Source organism: Halichoerus grypus, chromosome 3 (genome assembly GCF_964656455.1).
Source record: "Halichoerus grypus chromosome 3, mHalGry1.hap1.1, whole genome shotgun sequence".
NCBI lineage: Eukaryota > Metazoa > Chordata > Mammalia > Carnivora > Phocidae > Halichoerus > Halichoerus grypus.
Genome location: NC_135714.1, coordinates 83,742,511 through 83,756,725, shown reverse-complemented (window position 1 = coordinate 83,756,725; position 14,215 = coordinate 83,742,511). Strand labels below are relative to the sequence as shown.

General features: G+C 46.2%; 1 protein-coding gene across 4 annotated transcripts in view; it reads left to right on the top strand.

Moving 5' to 3' along the window:
* Nucleotides 1–14,215, top strand: part of MANBA (mannosidase beta) — a 116,530-nt gene extending 102,315 nt beyond the window's left edge. For 3 of the 4 annotated variants that reach the window (XM_078069015.1, XM_036095814.2, XM_036095813.2), the window contains 3 exons: nucleotides 861–1,003; nucleotides 1,887–2,144; nucleotides 4,535–5,829. In XM_078069015.1, coding sequence (XP_077925141.1) covers nucleotides 861–1,003; nucleotides 1,887–2,144; nucleotides 4,535–4,759 — 626 coding nt within the window. In that variant the 3' untranslated portion in view covers nucleotides 4,760–5,829. Of the gene's footprint in view, nucleotides 1–860; nucleotides 1,004–1,886; nucleotides 2,145–4,534; nucleotides 5,830–13,715 lie in introns of those variants that run through there. The other variant, XM_078069014.1, reaches the window with a different exon arrangement.

The window sequence follows — 14,215 nt, the reverse complement described above, 5'->3', positions numbered from 1 at the left end:
TCTGTCACTTTTTTAATTGTTTTTTTCCCAAGTGTTCTGTTTATATATTTTTTTAGGTGTACCATACAGTGATTTGACATTTCTGTACATTTTGAAATGCTCACCGTGATAACTGTAGTTACCATCTGTCACCATACGAAGTTACTACAATATTATTGACTATGTTCCCTATAACTCTTATTTTTTTAAAATTTTAGAAGATTTTATTTATTTGAGAGAGACAGTGTGCGTGAACGGGAGGAGGGGCAGAGAGAAAAAGAAGGAGAGAATCTCCAGCAGATTCTGTGCTGAGCTGCTGAGCATGGAGACGCGGGGCTCAATCTCATGCCCCGGAGATCATGACCTGGGCTGAAATCAAGAGTCAGTTGCTTAATCGATTGAGCCGCCCAGGCGCCCCTCCCTTTAACATTTATAAATGAATATTTATAATGTTTTATACAAGTGTAATATTTTCTTACAGTTGCTAATACATTCAATATTTTTACTTCCATGCTACCGATTTCCTTCTTCATGTGTATGTAGTAAAAAGGAATACTGGAAGCAGAATTATGTATGAGAAAGTGCTGCCTAGGAGTCGGGTCTGGGCTCAGAGTACTGCCTGTGGCATGTTTGATGTACGGTCTGAGCCTCCCTTTCCTCATTGTAAAGTGGATGTGAATGCTTGCCTCACCCAGATGTGAGGATGCCGTGAGGTAAAGACTGGAATGCCCCGAGGCCTCAGTGCACGTGGGTTCATGGCCCTGTTGAAGCTCCCTGCTATGTTCAGTCCCTAGAATCATGACAAGTCAGCATAGCTGGACCATGGGGGAGATGACCCTGACTGCTTGACCCTGCCCATCTCTTAACTTGCCTATTTTTAGAGTATGGAGGAAAGTGGAAGATGCTTCATTACTTTGCTCGGCATTTCTTCGCTCCACTGTTGCCAGTGGGTTTTGAGGACCAAGACGTGTTTTTCATCTATGGTGTGTCAGACCTTCGCTCTGACTGCAAGGCAAAGCTCACTGTAAGTTGCTTGGAGTTTTTTTCTGAGACAGAATGAGAGTTTTTGGTCATCTCTTTAGTTATTGGTTGTATTTCTTCTGGGAAAAAGAAAAGAGAAATTAATTTGTATTGAAATGTTTCTAAGTGCCTGTCGCAGAAAATGGGCTGTCCTTGGACTCAGAATACCTGTACCTTCAGGGTAAAACTCTGCCATTTATCCCGTGACCTTAAGGCTTAATGCCTTGGTGATTCAGTTTCCTCATCTGTGACTATCATATCTTCACTTGTCAGCCTGTCTTGAAGGATTTCAATGGGCAGTGAATAAAATAAACAATAAAATAATTAGACGAAAGCAAATTATAAACTGTAAAGTGCCACTATGATATAAGGTTATATAATCACAAGAAGCTGGAAATAGCCTAAACTTGACAGAAAGAAATCCTTAAAAGTGGTTTGTTAAAGTGAAAATCTGTAAAAGAATTCTGTATGTATATGGAAAATTACACCTGTATTTAAAACAATGCGAGGCAAAACGGGAGGAACTCAAAGAGTCTCAGGTGGTTGCAGTTTGGAGGACACTGCAAATAGGTCACAGTTACAGAATAATGACAGTGCACCAGGTCCTGTGTCTTCCATAGATTACTTTATTTAACTCTCACAACAGCCAGTGAAGTTAGTGCTGTTCTTATTCTCATTTTACGTGTGAAGAAACAGAGCCTTTGAGGAGTTGAGTAACTTGCTTTGTTCCAGGCTCTGGTACTCAGTGGGGCTGCAGTTAAGCCCAGGGTCCATAGGCTCTTAACTAGTTCTGCTATTCTGACTTCCATCTATTATTCTCTAAAAAAAAAAAAAAAAAAGATAGTAACCAAGAATGTTTGTTTTTGCTCTGTCTTGTTTCTCCCCAGGTGAGAGTCCACACGTGGCGTTCCCTGGAGCCATTGTGCTCCTCTGAGACGGAGCATTTTGTCCTGAAAGCAGGGGAGGCCGTTCTCCTCTATAAGGAGTCGGTGCCTGTATTGTTGGAGAATTGTGGGAATTGTACACGGCAAAGCTGTGTGGTTTCCTTTTACCTTTCAGCTGACAGCCAACTTGTGAGCCCAACCAACTATCACTTCCTGTCTTCACTGAGTGACAGCGTGGGGCTCCACAAGGCTCACATCACCGTAAGTACCGGTGGCCTGGGGTCCCCGTGGCCTTGCAGAGGTGCCCTGCTTCTGGGGCAAGCACATGGCATCCTGCATTTTGCAGAATTTCTCCTTGGTACTGAGTTTACCCGGGACCTGGGGAATGGTAGTCTCTTCCCACTGGAAGCAAAGACCAAATGACTGCTTTTCTAATTCAGTGTCTGTCAGAGTTTCGGGTTCCTGCCACCCCCACTACCCCTTGGCCCCTAGTGGGCTGGACCGGGGCAGGAAGAGGCAGCAGGACTTGTCACCGCATTCCAGGCTCTGTCCCCGGCCTTTCCTGCTTCACCCCTGAAGTGTCATGTGCCGCCCTGACAAGCCAGCAGACCTGTGTAAAGGGGGGGACCAGGCAGCCCCAGCAGAAACACTCTGACTTTGAGGGTTTAAGGACAATCGATGAATTTTTAAAAATTTCCCTCTGTTCTCTTTGGTTTATTGCTTCAAAGTAGCTTAATTACCAAATCTATAATTGCCAAGAAGCAAATGGGATGACCAGGATGTGTTGTTATAAAAATTGTGCAGCTGGAGAACGTGGAGTCTGTCTAGTTGATTGAAAACCTTTCCTACCCTTTCCCCGACACACGGACACACGGTGATTGAATGTATTCTCTAGAAAGTTTTACTCTCTGTTTAGTGAAGGTTAAATTTGTTTCAGACCTGTACTTCACTGAGAATGCTTAAGTGACAGGGTTTATTTGCATTTACTTAGAAATAATCGTATTAAAACTCAGTCCTTGAAATGAAAACATATCTTTCTTTCTAATTAATAGTGAAATGTTCACATGATGACATGTAAGTCATCTGGGGCAGCCGGGGTAGAGCAGCCTGAAGGGAATGCCATGCATTTACACAGCTTCTTTCCAGACAAACAACAACAATAACGGCAACAAAACCGAAACACTGTAGCAGACAAATTCGCAGTCTCTAGACTTAGAGTTTTGAAATCTTTTTCTCTTTCCTAAACCAGGCCTTCATTACCTTGGGACAAGTGGGTGTGGGAGAGAAGTGGGACTTGTTCCTTTGTCCTACCGCATTTGGACTTCAGTGAGACTTGCCCTTCCTAAAGGGATATAATAGTAGTAGTAACAGTTAACATTTACGGCAGGCTTAACACGGGCCGGGCACGCGGGTGCGCTGTCCCCAGTAGGATGCCGGGAAGTTGTTGACCATACCTCCCGGAAGCCAGGCTACGAGCTTGACCCTGGGCTCTGCAGTCACATATAGAGATGAGACTTCAGATCGGAAGCAGGCAATACGAGGGAGCCGGCACCAGTGTCCCTTCTGGCTTTGGCCTTGGAGCAACAGTAGCTGAGGCGTCCCTGGCAGCCTTGCAGGCCGGCTGGGGCCAGCCGCGCGGATGGCATGCCTGGGCCTGCCTTAGGGTCTTCACCCAACCGCTGGGCGGCGTGATTTGGGAATTTAACATCCAGCTTGAGACCTGACTCTCCCAAACTCCGAGAGATACCTAATACGCTTTGTTAAGTTTCTTTGCTGTTTCCTCCAAAGTACGTTTTCTTGTTTATAACTCAGAACCCTCCATGATGTGTAAGGCCGAAATTATATAGAGTAAAAATGGCTCCTTGAAATTCTCTATGCCACACATCACGTGCAACGTCAGACCTACGGTGTGGCGTGTCTGCATGTTGAGGGGGTCACGTTTCATGTCAAAGGCACAGCCTTAAATACCAGATCAGTTTCAGCTGCACGCTCGCACTGAGAGAAACTCACAGCCCCCTACCCTCTGGGGCACAGCCCAGCCTAGCCTCACTTTAGCGGGCGCTAATTGGCGAGTGAATGACAGGGCTTAAATTGCACTTTCCTTTGCTGATACTGTGTGGGATCTGCACGTGTTAAAAGTGCTAATAATGTGGCTTTCTGGTACTATGCAGCAGAAGAGAGAAAGCTCTAACGGTAGAGCTTTTGTAAATGCCTGGCAGGCGGCTGCCTAGGTTGCTGGATCTTTCTAGAAGAACAAGTTCCATGGTGGTGCTAGCTCCACATATATCCTGAGAAAGTCATTGAAACTTCCCAGCCCTTATGCCAAAATGTTCCTCTCATCCCCTGAGAAAAACTGTAAAAGATATAAAGCTCTGAGCTTCTTGTGAAATATTCTCCTTAATAATTGGAGACGACGAATTTCTACACTTGGCTGGAGATTACAGTTTGGTAATTTCCCACAGCCTTAAATAAATTCCCATGTATTTTCTAGTATCTGACACAGTGCATGGAACGTCAGACTTTGGCAGTAACAGAGCCAAAGCTGGAGGAGATGCGCTCCTTGTTGGCCCCTGTAAATGTGCCGATAGGCATTGTGGATAGAACAGGTAGGTCTCCCCTCGCCGTTCACTTAATTTATCTTTTTCTTTCAGGCCATCATCTCTCAGCAAGGTGACACATTTGCTTTTGATCTGGAAACCTCCACTGTTGCTCCCTTTGTTTGGTTAGATGTAGGAAGCATCCCCGGGAGATTCAGTGACAACGGTTTCCTCATGACTGAAAAGACGCGGACTGTATTATTTTACCCTTGGAAGCCCACCAGCAAGAGCGAATTGGAGCAATCTTTTCGTGTGACTTCCCTGATGGATATTTACTGAGGGAGTGAGTGCAGGGTGTATTTTCAGCGGACCCTGGAATAAAGCCTTTCTAAGGCCCCAGCTGGAGCTGAAGACAGCCAGAGACAAGATCAAGAAGCGAGGAAATGTGTCCACCTGCCGCCACATGTCCGATTCATCCTTCTGTGCAGAGTTTGTATGGTGCGTTCTGCCGGGGAAGGTTGCTTACTCAGGTGACATCCTCCAGCAAGGCTGGGCATCAGTGTCCTTCACCCTGTGCCAGGCCTGTGACTTTAGCCCTCCCCCTCCAGCTCTGGCACCACATGACCCAGTTATGACCCGACCACCTGAGCTGAATGCAGACATCTAACTGACTGAGCCACCCAGGCGTCCCAATAAAAATGATTTAAACCCAAGCTAAAAGAAATACCACTTTGCTGCCAGGGTCAACAAATATAAATCTAATTCACAGCTTTTGAATTGGAAAATGCACCCCCCAGGATGGTGCTTCCATTCACGGAGGCCTCATTATGTGCCAGCACTGGGCCTAGCCCTTAGCTAAACTTTAAATTTATTCTTCAAGGCAAACTTACAAGGGCAGTGTATGTATTCCCCTTTCACTATAAGAAAACTGAGCATAGAAGTGAAGTAACTTATTAAGAGCTAGGAAGGGCAGAACTGTGATACAAATTCTGGTCCATCAATTTCAAAGCCCACCTCACAGGGGTGAGCCCGGTAATGGGTATCAAAGAGGGAAATGTGCTGTATACATGTTATCTCCGTAAGAGAATGGTAACGTTGGAAATGGTCTTCCACAGCTCATGTGTGGCGCTGTGTTTAGTCATCTCTACCATTTTAATAGATTTTATTTTGCCACACATACTGGGTTAGAGTCTGATGTACTTACTCTTGGCTTTGGATTTCTGAGAAGACTTTTCTGCTAATAGTTACGCAAACATTAACAGATAGAATGGAAAGAGCGGGGTGGGGCCCTTCTGCCGTGCTGGATGCAAAGCACATTCGAGTGTGAGATGAAGAGAGGTCAGTTCACGGGATTCCGTCTTCTCATGTGAGAACCAAGAGGACAATAAAAATGGTAATTTCCTCATTCACATTCACTGTAACTCTTCTTGTTTTTTTTCTTACTTGACTTTTCATTGTGAGAGGTTTTCAAACCATGGGAAGTCACTTGGAAAATAAATAGGAAGATTGTTTTCTCTGTTGGAATGAAAGTGAATTGGAGCACAGGAGAAATAAAGCTGAGTTTCTCACACAGTCCCAAAGTGACAGGGACCCGAGACAGAAAGAATCCTCTTGTCTTAGATATGAAACTTGCTCCCCAACTTGGTAAGATTTAGGGAGAAAAACCAGTAGGCATTATTTGTGCATGAAATTCAAAGCATTTCAAAATCTGCCCAGAATTCTTGTTTTCTAATAGACTTCTCAGAGGGTATCAACCACTTGATGGTTGATAGTGTGCAAGGCCCTAAAAGTCACAGACAAAACCAGGATTAAGACACATCTATGTTCTGACTGCAAAGACTGTTGAGCTTAATTTATTCGTTCATTTACCAAGCATTTAGTGAGGGACAGATGATGGCCTGAAAGAAAAAGATAAATTAAGTGAACGGCGAGGGGAGACCTACCTGTTCTATCCACAACGCCTGTCGGCACATTTGCGGGGGCCAACAAGGAGCGCGTCTCCTCCGGCTTTGGCTCTGTCACTGCCAAAGTCTGACGTTCCATGCACTGTGTCAGATACTAGAAAATACATGGGAATTTATGTAAGGCTGTGGGAAATTACCAAACTGTAATGAGCAGTTACACTGAGCAGCACCAGGCTCTGGCCTTCAACAACTGTCAGCCCCACGCCCACCCCCACCCCCAGAGAGGGTCTGGGGGGTTTGTAGGGAAATACAGGATCTAGCTGGTTTCGACAGGAATTGTATATGCTGTTAGTCCTTTTCAGGGTGGGCCTGGGATCCCGAAACAAAAGGCTAAGAAGGGAGGAGGGGAAGTTTGAGGAAGAGAGGAAATGGGTTACTTTATTTTTATTTTATTTAAAGATTTTATTTATTTAGAGGGAGTGAGCAAGCGGGGGAGCGCGGCAGAGATGAGGGAGAGAGAATCTCAAGCAGATTCCCTGTGGAGCACAGAGCCTGATGCGGGGCTGGATCCCATCACCCTGAGATCATGACCCAAGTGACATCAAGAGTCGGACGCCCAATAGGCCGAGCCACCCAGGCGCCCTGAAAAAGTTTGCTTTAAAATCGGTTTTGCTGAAGCTCTAGTGTAGCCATTTTGACTTTTGTTCAACTTTATGCTTTTAAGTGGTTTCGGGGGGAGACAGACAACACGCAAGTAGACAAATAAGGCCATTTCAGCTGGTGACAAGTCCTGTAAGATTAATGTGACAGTGATAGGGGGAGCCATGTTAGTTAAGGCTGTCTTGTTCAACCCTTTAGGAAAGTTGTTTTGAAAGTTTATGATAAAATACCAATGAAAAAAAGCTTTTCAACTGAGAAAAGAGTCTTAAAAGATCTTCACTGTAATTAATACATAAGGAAGGAAAAGCACAAGACCAGGTAGTTAGTGAGGCTGGACTCTGAGCTTGAGATTGTTAAGCTGAGCCTGGGCAACGTGCCAAGACATCTTTGAGCCCTTGAATAGGGGCCAAATCGTGAATGCACTTTGCAAAAGTAAAGGTCCTGCGTCACTCTGTCAGGTTTATCACTACCTCTCCTTCTATCTTCGACATGGGTTACTGAATCCTGCCATGAAAAAAACATTTGCAACAATAATGCAGCTTAGCCCTTAGGTCGGGTCTCAGCGCTTACACAGGATTTATTGAGCAACAGCCTGTGGCGCATTATGCCATGAGCATAGTACAAAGTACGGCGGATGACAGTAACACCGAAGTGACCTAGAATTCCCAGGAAATGGGCTGTCAGGTTCATGGAAATTTCTGGTTAAGTACTCGTACTCATTTCCTGGCTCATCATCCATGTGAGAACAATCCCTTTGTTCTTATTCTGTTTTTTTTTTTTTTAAGATTTTATTTATTTATTTGAGAGAGAGAGAGCAGGAGCAGAGGGAGAGGGAGAAGCAGACTCCCTGCTGAGCAGGGAGCCCGATGCGGGGCTCGATCCCAGGACCCTGGGATCATGACCTGAGCCGAAGGCAGACGCTTAACTGACTGAGCCACCCAGGCGCCCCCTTATTCTGTTATTGTTACTTACTTAGGCTTTTGTAAAATTTACTGGATCCTGAGAGACAATTCACATATTCCCAATAGTTGGGGCAGACATTATGGGCCAGCCACCTGACAGCCATATCCACCTCTCCTCTGCTAATAGAGGTGACTTTGTGTTCAGCCCCAGGGACTGAATTGTAATTTGTTACACTAATTCTGTTCTTTGCCAAATATTGGTCTAGGGTGAGGCATGTGACCCACTTCTGGGGAATGAAATACAAGTTGACACTTAATATGGGTTTGGGGTGGGAAGGTTTTCCTGCCTGACAAGGAAGAGACCTGAGGAGGAACTCTGCTGTTGGTGAAGTTGAGAAGTTGCTGTGTGAGGATCTGATACTTGGAGCTGCTACAGCCTTTTTGTGAGCTTGAGGAATCATTGTTGACACCGGGGCATGTCAGAGATGTTGAGCTGCTGAGCTAACCCGGCAGTCATCTAACTCTGGTCTTCTTATGAAAAATAAGGCCCTATTTGTGTAATCCAGCTGTAGTCAGGTATTCTCATTTTACAACCAAAAATATCCAAATTGATATAGCAGTTAAGGGTGTGGGCTTTGAAATCAGACGTACTTACGTTTGACTTCCAGACCCACCACTAGTAGGCTGTTTGACATTGCATATAAGTTACTGAGTCTTTCTGTGCCTTAATTTCTTTATCTTTAAAAATGGGAGGGGTGTCTGGGTGGCTCAGTTAAGCGTCTGCCTTCTGCTCAGGTCATGATCCCAGGGTCCTGAGATTGAGCCCCGCGTCAGGCTCCCTGCTCATTGGGGAATCTGCTTCTTCCTCTCCCTCTGCCCCTCCCCCTAGCTCGTGCTCTCTCTCTCTCCTTCTCTCTCTCAAATAAATAAACAAAATCTTTTTTAAAAAATGGGAGTAATATGGGGCGCCTTGATGTCTCTGTTGGTTAAGTGTCCAACTCTTAGTTTCAGATCTGGTAGTGATCTTGAGGTCGTGGGACCAAGCCCTACATTGGGCTCCCCACTCAGCATGGAGTCTACTTGGGATTCTCTCTCTCCTCCTCCCTGTGCCCCCCACAACCCCGCTTGCATGCTCTCTAAATAAATAAATAAATAAATAAAATCTTTTAAAAAATAAAAATCGGAGTAATAAAATAATAACACTAGTGAGGACTAAATTAGATGATGCCTAGATATTGATAGCACACAATAACTATTCAACAAATGTTGCCTATTATAATTATCATTTCCTCTGTGTTAAGTCATCAAAGAAAGCCTAGGCATAGGCAGGTGGTCAGAACAGGAACTTGCTCAGGCACTGGGTGATGGCTGGGAACGGTATCAGCCAGGGTCCCTGCTGGGAGGGAGGGGCCAGCAGTGGCACATGGAAAGGGAGAGTTAAAGACTTTGATTCTTTCCCAAAGCCTTAAGCTCATCACTCTACCTGGTCATCCTGAAGGTACAATTGTAGAAAGTGTGGGTCAAGTCACACAGGTCATATTTGGCCAGCAGATAATTTTGTTGGCACAAATAGTGATTTGAAAGGTTGAATTACTTGCCAACAAGGGAACATTCCATGTGAAATCTAGATCTATCTATCTCTCATCTTGTAATGATATAAGAAAAGCAAGCCACTATTTGTTTAATTCAATCATAGGTATTCTTACTCTGCGATCAGAAGCATTCAAACAGATGCAGGCATGGGCTTGGGGGTCAGACACAGCTGGGCCTTGGAGGGGGTGGGGTGGATGCCGAGGTTTTCTCTCAGCCGAGGGCCTCCTGGTCGTCACTTGCCTGCACTTGGGTGTCGCTAGTAAGGAAGGTGGTGGAGGCCTGACTTGCCCAGGTGAGTGAAGGAAGAACCCTGCTCTTTTATCATGGGAAGCCAGCCCAAGTTGGGTGATTGGAGTGTTTCCCTATCTATGTTTTTGGTGCTTGAACAAAAAGATTTTTAGCTCATCGAACATGCAAATACAATGAACTAGATCTTCCCATGTTAAAGATCCAAACGGTGTGTGTGTGTGGGGGGGGGGAGTGTGTACACACATGAAGGCCCCACGTAGTGCAGTGGCTCATGCTTTGATATGGAACCTCCAGTAAGCAAATCTGGCTCTAGATCGTACTGAACTTGGACAAACCACTTAAGCTCCACACTTCTGTTTCCTTATGTTTAAGATGGGGTTAATAGTAATTAGGATCTCATAGGATTGTGAGGATTAACTAAGAGGCAGGATGTACAATGCCTAGGATGGGCAAGTAGCAAATGCTGGCTTACGAGGTTGCCCTGGCTGGAATGATCAGGCCTCGGGGAGTTTACATGTTTCCTGCCAAAAGAAAAAACAATTTAAGTCCTCTCTGCTAAGGGAAAATAACATCAGGATTCTGTGACCTGAATTGAAGGAAAAACATTCAGGCAGAAAGCCCAAGAAGTTTCTAATTCCCTTTTCTTGTAAGCCTCTTTCCAAATTTGTTGAAGTAAAAAAAGTTGAGTAGCAAGAGGCAGACCAGCTGCTGCATGATTGTGCAAAATTCTGCTTCTTCCAGCAGAGGCCTCCTGTGCACAGGAAATGGGGCCGGTGGGGCCAGGGTGTTGGTTTCCAGGAGGCTTCCCCTGAGGAAGGTGTGGAGGAGACTCTGGGGAAGAGCCTGCAGGGTGTCTCCCCGCATCCCCAGCCCCTCTCTGCCTCAGAGTGCTAGAGGCCAGTGTCCTGGAATGGATGAGTCTTTCTTCAAGGAAAGAAAGAAGAAAGAGAAAAGAAAGAAAGAAAGAAAGAAAGAAAGAAAGAAAGAAAGAAAGAAAGAAAGAAAGAAAGGAAGGAAGGAAGAAAAGAAAGAAAGAAAGAAAGAAAGAAAGAAAGAAAGAAAGAAAGAAAGAAAGAAAGAAAGAAAGAAGGAAAAAAAAGAAAGAAAGAAAGAAAGAAAGAGAAAGAAAGAAAGAAAAAGAAAAAGAAAAAAAAGAAAGAAAAAGAAAGAAAGAAGAAAGAGAAAGTGGGTGGGGGATGTGGAGGATGGAGGGAGAAAGGAGGGTGGAGGAAGAAAAAGGAAAAAAGAAGGAAAGAGAGAAAAGAAAAGAAAGAGGAAGGAGAGAAAGGGCAAGAGGAGGACGACAGGCAGACAGAAAAGGGAGGGAGGGAGGAAAAATGGAAGGAGGCAGGGAGGCGGGGAGGCCGAGGGAGGGTGGAGGAGGGATTATGATTTTTAACCCTAATTTCATTACGACGGATCATGAAAACGGCACAAAGCCTCCAGAAGAGGTGATGGATGAGGGAGAAGTCAGACGAGCTCTTGCAAGGCGCAGTAACCGGGAGCTGTGGGAAGGGACGGAAACCCCAGTTAAGGCGTCATTTGAAGAAAGGCAGGACCTGCTGGTGACGAAGAGAGCCCGGCTAAGGAGGCGGCCATGTGGGCGTGTGGGTGACTCGCTGCCCACACATTCTTTCTTGAAGCTTTAAATCTGGAGTCTCTTTGCCTTTCAGAACTAAAATGGTCCCTGGCTCATGTAAGTGCGCATATGTTGACCATCACTCAAGAGGTGCTCTGGGCCAGGTAGGAAGTCAGGAGGGCCCAAGGGCGGCTTTGACCCTCCCGGATCAACTGGGGACTGCTGGGGTCCAGGAGCAGGTGAACACATCCTGGGCGGCCGAGGCCCCTGTGGTGGGGAGGGGGAGGTCCCAGCCCCGGGGAGGTGGTCTCACGTGTGGCAGGAGGGGCGCAGGCCGGGACTTTGGGGGGCAGCTGCGTGGGGTTTCCCCGGGTTATGATTTGTGGCCCTCTGGCTTCTCTGGGCCAGGCTGCGCTTCAGCTGTGGGGCGGAATCCCACATTAACTTGGGGGGCCGTCGGGAGAGTTTGGAGTCCCCGGCTGAATTGTTGGGGGAACAGGAGGGGGAAGAAAACGCAGAACTGGGCAGAGTGCTGAGAAGCCGCTCCTGAGCCCCAAAGCAAAGAGGCGAGAGGAGCCGGAAGGGAGGACAGCCGGCGTGATCCCGTGGCCCCTGGTGGCTGGTGGTGGTGGCTGGTGGGGGGGGCGCTGTCCGCAGGGACTGGTGCGCTGCGCCACGTGCTGCCGCGTGCGCCGCTGGCCCCAGGCTGCTTTCGCGTGCCTCTGCCAGCCTCCAGTGCCTGCACTCGGCCGCCTTCTCTTCCCTCTCCCGGGCCTGCCCATGTGACCTTCCCCCTCGGAGCAGCCACGCGTTCTAGGATGGGCTGCAGCGCCAGGCCGAGGAGGGCAGTGTGAGCACTGAAGGCCGAGTCCAGCCCTCACTGTTTCCACTAGACCAAGAACCTCCAGGGACGTCGGGGGCTTGGCCATTTTATGAAAAAAGGCGGGAATTAAAACCCCTCCCTGTTTCCTTCTCAGATTGTTATGAGAATAAACATTTGAAAAAGTTGTGTAGGTGAAAGTTTAAGATTTTGTTTTTGGATTGTTTCCCCCAAAACTACAAAAGGAAATTTATTTCAAAAGCAAAAGGGAACCTCTACATTTGAACAAAGTGATAAAAAGGTGTCCTGTAAAAGAAAAAAAAAATCCATAACTAGAAGTTTCTCATTTGAATTTCTGAAACAAAATAATTTGTTGTTAATTCTTGCCTGAAAGGGAAGGGCAACGGCACGTCAATTTTGAAATGGAAAAAGAAAAAAATCTCTTATTGCCAGAGAATAGTCCTAGCAACCTGGTTGTCTAGTATCCAGCATGAACTCAGAACCTCCCCTGATCCTACACACTCCCCTCATGTGCCCAGAGGTTTCATCTGACCATCTTCAGCACCAACCCTGCTTCCTGAGTCCTAAGAATTAGGAATCCCAGAAGGGGTTTCTAGAATTCTGTTTCACTTGCTATTCTTCTGGCTTGGAGGGGATATTATTTCCCTAAGAACCCATTTCTGCTCCTTTCCCATTCATCCGCGAAATGGGAAGGTCCTGCCAGTTCTCTGCAGATCACAAGGAAGATCACTTGCTTGCCCTTCTCCTTTGGATGGGATCCCAAGGGACATGGACTCTTAAAGACTCTTAATCTTTAGCATCAATAAACCCAAGGTGTACTGTGTGGCATATAAGGAATTACAGACAGGGGCTGGAGAGCAGGAGTCCTCCTTGAGTCAGTGCTAGGGCAATAAGCCCTCGTTGTAATTCTCCCCCATCCTACCTGGTCTAATAGCCTTGATTATTTCTGAGGATTTCCTGAAGAAGAACGGTGACTGTCCTTACAGTGCATCTTTCATTCTTAATCCTGGGATATGGTTTTGCTTTTGTTATAGCCATTTACCACGACTGCAGGGGACTCTCAGTGAGGGGATGTTTGCATACACATTAGAATTAGAAAGAAGCTTCAGGTTCAAGCTCCTGCTACAGTTAGGTATAGAATTTTGATCCGCGCCAGCGCCTGGGATCTGTTCACCAAAATCAACCCCCCTCCTAATATTGGGAACAAAAGTTGATCACCACTATCGCCTCCCTGTTTTTAGTCCCATGGCCATGGGACTGAAGTTTGTCTCCAGTGCAATGTAAGAGGAAGTGACCCGTTCAAAACTCCCACACGTACTCCTCCATGCTCCTTTCCTCTTTCAGCTGACTGGGACCCTGGGAGCCAAGGGTGGGAGGAAGAGTGACTGTCAGCCAGGATCCTTTCATGACTAAGTGGAAGAGACATACCCCACCCACCCACCCCTGTCCCTCCTGCAAGTGTGGCTTATGAAACCACTTTACTGCAATCAGGAGATCCTGCGGTTAAATGCTTTATGTGTGCCTTAGTTTACTCATCTGTAAAATAGGGACAAATTTTTCTTCACAGGATTTTCAAAGAAGTAATACGAGTTAGTGAATGATGACCACTTATTGTAGCACCTGGCACGCAACAGATGCTCAAAAAAATCTTGACTGAATACGTATCTTCACTCCTGGAGGATTGTTGTGATATTTCAATGAAATGATTATTTTGGAAAGAGATCAAGATGGAAAAGCTAGTTGATGGAAGTGAAAAAATGATATTTCAGCCCCTTCCTCCCTCTCATTCTAAGAAGCTTGAACAATGTGTAGAACTCGTCTTTTGTCCAGGGTAATGGAAGCAGGCCATTGTAGACATAATGGAATCCACAATAATGGAGAATGAGGAGGCGCCTGGGTGGCTCAGTCATTGAGCGTCTGCCTTCAGTTCAGGTCATCATCCCAGGGTCCTGGGATCGAGCCCCGCATCGGGCTCCCTGCTCGGCGGGAAGCCTGCTTCTCCCTCTCCCACTTCCCCTGCTTGTGTTCCTTCTCTTGCTGTCTCTCTCTCTGTCAAATAAATAAATA